The sequence below is a fragment of the Corvus brachyrhynchos genome, unplaced genomic scaffold (assembly GCF_000691975.1).
Source record: "Corvus brachyrhynchos isolate BGI_N302 unplaced genomic scaffold, ASM69197v1 scaffold61, whole genome shotgun sequence".
Classification (NCBI taxonomy): domain Eukaryota; kingdom Metazoa; phylum Chordata; class Aves; order Passeriformes; family Corvidae; genus Corvus; species Corvus brachyrhynchos.
Genome location: NW_008236478.1, coordinates 5,062,444 through 5,069,302, shown reverse-complemented (window position 1 = coordinate 5,069,302; position 6,859 = coordinate 5,062,444). Strand labels below are relative to the sequence as shown.

Genomic DNA, 6,859 nt, shown 5'->3' with positions numbered 1-6,859 from the left:
AAAAATTAAGGGAGGTGCTATGGTTTCAACAGGATGACTGCTGCTTGCTCTCCTCTAGGCACTGGGACTTCACATGATGGAAGTTATTTAATGTAAGACCTTTACCCTAACTCCTCCAACAGAATAAGGTTACTTATTTTGCCTGACAAGTACATGCTTATTGTTTTACAGTACTGTGCTATAAGAAAGTGTTAAGTATGTCACTAAATACAATGACAGAAGCTTTTAAAGACTAATTAATTTTTGTAGTTACTTCTGACATCTTTTTAAAGACAGCTGAAGTCTTTATCCAGTCAAAAGTGTGACAATCATATCAAATGCTGATTTCAGGTTCTGCTGCAGATTTCTTTCATTTCAAGGACCAGAGGATGTTCAGAGGTACTTCTGCTTCAGCCCTCCATAAAAGTGAGATAGAATCACAGATGATGACCTGATTTTTAGTGCAGATTATATTTTACTCTGCCTTGGGAGAGGAGACTGAGGCAAAGTGAGATACTTCCCATATGCAGATCAGATTTCAAACAAGGGTTGATTCTAGGTCATGTACCCTCGTGTTTTGATTCATGGTCATCTCTAAATACAAGGAGTATAGTGAAACTAGTCAACAGATTTCTTTATTAATTTCATAATTAATTAATAAATTAATGAGAACTTTGTGCAGAAGTATTTCCTTATTCTTCAACCCTAAACTCCAGGTCTGTGATATTACATGCTCTGATAGACACTACTTAAGTCCTAATACATTGTAGTTTTGTTACAGTTGAAGAAAACTAGAAACTTGCATTTTACTTGTGGATAAGTTTATTTAAAATTTTGTAATTATACTAAAAAAATGCATAATTAATTTCCATGCTTATGCACTTGTCAAGATATGTGTATAGTGTTTGCAAGTCTACAGCATGGCAAATAAGAATGTTAAGAAGCATGATGATGAAAACTTTGGAACTAGAAACAGTGTATGACCCATTGGTTGCACTGTGATGTTTCTTTGGTAGGCATAATTGTAAGTAGTGATTGTTTTCCTTTACCTTAAAATGCAGAGTTTCAAAGTGTGCCCAATGAAAAGGATTCTCAAAAGGAAGTATCCATTAAAAACCAGAGATAGCAAAAGCAGGCAGCTCCTCTGAGTGATTTTTTTATGAAAAATCCACTTTAAAAGCAACGTCAGAAATTTACCATGCATAGATACCACTGAAGTAAAAAAAATGGGGGGTGTGGGTTATTTCTTGTTTTTAAAACACACCTTCCATGACCTCTTGAACCTTGGTTAACCTTATTGAAAGTCTTAATTATCTATTTTGCTGTTCTAAATACAAGCAGATACAAAGGATGGAGAGCCTTGCTGATTTTGGTCCACAGCCTGGGGCGAAATTTCAGTACTACTTAAAAAGATGAGGTAAAAAAAAATCTTCTTTAAATTGGTTTCACGATCTTCATTGACAAATAATTCTGTTGGGGGAGGAAGAAGGAAACAAGAGAAGTAAAATGATGTACACAAAATACTTCGGTGTAGCTTTGAAAAAGACATTTAAAATATTAGAATGGATCAAAATGTATTTATGGTGCGGTAATTTCAGTTAAAATACAGGGAAAATAGGTAATGTTTTTTCAGACTAATGTAGACTCTAGGCCAGCTATTAGCTATTTTAATTGTGTAGATTATTAACTCTTCTAAAGCAGTTCTTTGTTCCATCTTTAGTTAATAGGTTAATTTTAACCTAAATTTTAATTGTTTCTCAGTAAAAATCAGTTGAATTTTTTTACATCTATAAGGATATAATCCCTATCTCCTGCTAAAACAGAGATGATGGACTCCTGAGTAAGGAGTGTATCTTGTTGATGACTCCTGTCTAAGCACATCCCACGGCTGAGGAACAGTAACATTCAGGAATTCTTACCGGCAGGGAATAGAGCAGCACTGCTGCAAACAGGAGGAGAATCAGCAGGATGATAAGGCCTATGAAGAGCCATTTAAACCTGCGCCACACAATAAATTTCATGGTCTTGCAGGGATTTGTAAACCAAAGGAAGGAAGTATCTGGCCGGCTGCATTGTGGAAGAAACAAGTATTATTTATACTCTAAAACCAGGGGATACTTAGGTTTATAACACACTAAGGTTATAACACATTAAAACATGCTGGTCTGGAGGTTGAAGAGAACAGACAGTTTTGAAATGCAAGATAGCAGCTGCAGTAAACATGTGCCATTAGTACTGAAACCACCTTGCATTTTATCCTAATGCTTGCAGGAGGAAACAAGATTGGCTTTTATAAATGAAGTTTTGCAAAGGGTAACTGATGACTAATATATTACTGCATGCATCAGAGTAGCTAGATATTGAATATTTCTAAATCTAACGGGATAAAAATATCTTACTTTGGTAGATCTAGTTTGGGGTTCATGTTGGGTTCATCTCTTCCTTTACCAGCTGGCCTTTCCTCAGCTTCCTTTTCATTGACAACTTCCAATGTCATTTCAACTTTACCCTTCAGAAAAAAGTGGTATGAGACGAGCATCTTATTGAAATTGCACTAATAGGACTTGCTTGGTACTTCTACAGAAGAACCAGCATCAGCTCATGGTGTACATCTGGGTTTCCCATTTCCTTCTCAAAATATACTGATCTCTGTACTATGACAGCGTCACAACACAGTATCAGGAAAAGACACACAGAAAAAACCAAATCACTGGACATAAATTTGTTCTGCTAATTCATCTGTAGTTCTGTTTCAAGCTATAATTTTTTTTTTCCAGTTTAGCAAAACAAAACCAGTTCTTCTCTTTTTTCAAAAGCAACCCAAGGACCGCATATTTTCCAAATGACCAAGCATCTAATTTTTCATATTGCTGTGGCTTATAAATGTTTCTGAATATTTTTCCTCATTTATTAAATTCCAGTGATAAAGTTTAAAGGCAAAAACATTAGAAAGAAGAAGAAGACACATTTGAAAGGCTTAATATTCTGAAAATTATAAATATGCATTTATATTCTCTGTAGAACAAGTTAGAATGCTTTGGGTCTTCTGATTGCATACATAATCACAAAGCTAGTCTGGATTCTCAGTACAGAGATTTTGTTTGCTGTGTACAAAAATCCTTTGGATTTAAACTTTTTCCTTTAGTCTTCAACGCATTTGGGATGTCTCTGATGCTCTTCTGAGAAATAATGTGGTAAATTAAAGAATCACACAATCATTTAGGTTGGAAAAGACTTCTAAGATCACCAGGTCCACCTTGTCAACTAGAGCATGGCACTAAGTGCCACGTCCAGTCCTTTCTTGAACGCCTCCAGGGATGGTGACTCCACCACCTCCCTGTGCAGCCATTCCAATGCTTAACAACCCTTCTTATGAAGAAATTTTTCCTGAGGTTCAAGCTGAACCTCCCCTGGCACAGCTTGAGGCTATGCATTCATTCACATGGCTTCATCAGCTGCTTTGGCAAGATAGCATGATTCAACCTGGCAACCACAGTCTTTCAAGTTAAACAAGGTCAGCAACAAACTAAATGAATGAAGTATTAAACTCACATTTTAAAACAAAAACTTACTGCTGGAACAAATTCCTGAACTTGTCCATGGAATGTCCTATTTACCCCTCCTCCATATATCCACTGAAAGCTAACAGCTAAGTGGGAGACTCTTTACAGTCTTTCTTTGTAATTTGAAAAGTAAGGTGAGCACGTCTGAAGTACTTTTAAAAGAAGTAATAACCATACCGCTAAAATACGGGCGCCATCCTTTTCAACATAACACGGCCACCATCCTTTCATGGATTTCTGTTCAAAGAGAGAGGCTGTCCTGGGAGCCTTCTGAGAACTGTCTGCCTTGTATTCTGGGATCATGTCTATATTACACTTCTCAGGAACTTTTGCTGGAATGATTGTTTTATGTAAATCAAGTTCCACAAAGCCTAGGAGGCGGATACAAAAATAAACACTGCATAACACAACCAACCATACAGCCCAGCAGTTCAACATCAACCTTTGCTATCTCCAAACATGTTATACAGGAAAGGCAATCAACAGACACATTACATTCTTATTTGTCTAAGGATGTTGTGAGGCAGGGAATTGGGACACATTGTGTTTAAGCCCCTGCTGCTGGTGTTGATAAATTTCATTTACCAAGCTCGACTCCACCTCCACCTTCTTTAATGCAAGATCATTTGATTTTTTTTAATTGAGGATTTTCCCCCCCACACATCTAAACAGAAGATACTCAAATACAGCAATGTAATAAGTAATTTCTGACAGCTAAATGCATAATTTAGCAAACTTAAATGACAGTTACAAATCAACTATTTGTTTTCAGATTTTGAGGCCTATATAGTTTGTGTGTAAACTTTGGAGCTGTCATAACACAGGGCAGAGAATCCTGTGCAGAGCAGTATCTCTAGAAAAGGTAGGGATTAATAACAGCCTAAAGTAGATTGCTTAAACCTAAATTACAGCATTATGTCATTACTCTTATTTAGAACTGAAGTACCCTTGTTCAATTAATTTTACTTAAAGAAAGAAGCAAAGTAAATTTTCACGCACATTCTGATTTTACGCGCCTTGGGAGACGGCTCACCTGAATGAAAAGTATCTTGGTTTACCTGCAAGTAGGCCTTTCCTGAGTGAATACTCATTCATTCAGAAGGAAAGCTGGAGTGCATTTCCATGCTCAGTGTCTCACTGTAAATGCAATCCTCATGTGATAATTTTAAATTGTTCACTTTGATATCCTTCTTTGAGACAACAGTAACTATTCTTATTCAAAGTCTTACCCAGATAGTCATCCAAGGAGAACTTGTCATTATCCCATATTTGAATGATCAGTTTGGGTGGGATTCTGAATTCTGTCTTGTCAAGACTCCAAAAATGTTCCTAAAATTTTAAAAAATGAATACCAAGCACCTTTAAAAATTACTTATGAAAATTCAAAGCTGGGGTCTGCTAGTACTTGTGAATTCTGGGGATGGTGGAAGTATTAAAAGATCTAATCTTGCCCCTGCAAAAAGGAGACTGCTGTTGTTGCCAGTGTATTGTTCCTGGCCCAAAGGCAAGGAATCTGTTCACAACAGCAGTGTGAGAAGAGTATGCAGATCTGAGCCAAATTGTCTCTTTTAATATGTAGGTACAAATTACCAGGCTAGCTAGAATCTGTATTCTAAGCATTGAAATCTTTAGCAATACTTACTTTTTTGGAAACTAAACAGAGTTGCTCTGCTGGGAGGTAGTCAAAAGGAAAAACAAATCTCCAGTTAAAGTTCCCTTCACCATCTAATGATCGGTAGTGAACATCAGTTTTCTGCTTATTTTCTTCATTACCAGGCATCCACCTGAAAATATGGAGAGATGCGTCTGGAGTTTGCAGTGGGACTACACTGGTGCCTGTTTGTACTGGAACAGTGTCATTAAGGGGTTGCAGACAACCTGTAAGTGTTGCTCACAGAGGGCGGGGGAGTCTTCCACGCCCTTTTGTAGTTGGCTCCAATTTGGCACTATAAATAGGAACATCTGAACTGGATTTCTGATCTAAGACCAGCGCCGTATCAGCGGTGAGTTGCTGAATTCTTTTTTAGGGAGAAATTAAATCAGCCTAGTAGTATATTTCTCTGATTTCTATTGACTTTTTTTATATTAAGACTAGGGAATGTAAAAAATAACAATCCAAGTCATGCAACACCGAAGATAACTCTATCTTTTCAGTTGCTATCCATCTCAAGAGGTGAAATTCTGGGAACTTTCACCACACATTAACTGGTCATGCTTTATCTCATAAGACTTCCGTGCTCCTCTGAGGTTAGCATTTGACTTGGCTGAATGAAAAAAATATTTGAAACCCACGGTCAAGATATTCCCAGGACATTCTGAATGTTATTCATTTGTAAGTTAAGTGTTACATGAGAGAATGCTCCTACCCCTTCACATAAATGTCACTCATTTCTTCTCCTGTGATGCTCTTTTCATCCAGAAGGACATCTTTGGTGTTCCAGACAATCACACGCAAGATATACCTAAGAGAGATGTTTGGGGCAAGAGAGTTGAATTGCTTTGTCAAGGCTGCCAGAGGGTATGTAGTATGTGGGGATACTCACTTCTTGGCTTTTCGGGGAGTGATGTTGAATGGAGGGCCTGGCGGTCCTAAGCTTTTAGGGAAAACATCCACCCACATCTGCAGCTTTCCCTGTAGCAGTGAAGAAGATGGATGAGGGATTGTTTGTTGTATATAGGTTTGTCATGGCCCCTTTATTTTTCAGACAAGTTTTCTGTTTCTACAGAAACTTTCTTAAAAAACCCCAACCACTGGTGAGTTAGGTAATGCCAGAAAAGTAACGTTAGCCTTTGTTCCTCTCTAGCAGTGAGGTCCAATGTAAGGCTTCATGTTTAAACTTGCACCTCTGACTTGTAGAGAATTGACAAGCTGGGTCTCATTTGTTGGATGCAGCTGGGAAGCTCTTGAGCTAGCCTGTCTCCTTTATTGCTGGTGAGGCATAAACATATATTCCAGTTTACTTCAGTAACAAAGAAAGAAATAAATCTTTCCTAATTTCCCCTCTGCCAGTGTTTAGGATGTCATTTGGAGGTCTTAGTGGCAAAGCATAACTGCATTTTATTATGTTTCTAGACTAACCTGCTTCACATTTTCAGCCAAGCAGCAATGATTTGTAGCCCTCTTTTCCCCTGAGTGATACCATGCCATTAACACCATGACATAAACTCTGGAATGCTCCATTTCTGCTTTCAAGAAACCATAACCAAGCCAGTTCACAGTACCTGGGAGATGTTGGGCTGGAAGGTGCTATATAAGGTCCTTGTTTCCACATGTTCAGGTACCAAACCCTGGGTTCTGAGGATATGAAGGGCTAACC

The 6,859-nt window shown here is 37.8% G+C and overlaps 1 protein-coding gene across 1 annotated transcript in view; it reads right to left on the bottom strand.

Annotated features, from left to right (window-relative positions):
* Positions 1-587: 587 nt before the first annotated feature.
* The window catches only part of MYOF (myoferlin), a 64,823-nt gene continuing 58,551 nt past the window's right edge, over positions 588-6,859 (bottom strand). The window contains 9 exon segments of the mRNA XM_008643801.2: positions 588-1,449; positions 1,899-2,046; positions 2,379-2,488; positions 3,720-3,913; positions 4,772-4,871; positions 5,185-5,326; positions 5,909-6,004; positions 6,086-6,174; positions 6,765-6,859. The exon segment at positions 6,765-6,859 is cut by the window's right edge and continues 22 nt beyond it. Of these exon segments, the coding sequence (XP_008642023.1) occupies positions 1,414-1,449; positions 1,899-2,046; positions 2,379-2,488; positions 3,720-3,913; positions 4,772-4,871; positions 5,185-5,326; positions 5,909-6,004; positions 6,086-6,174; positions 6,765-6,859 (1,010 nt within the window). The 3' untranslated portion in view covers positions 588-1,413.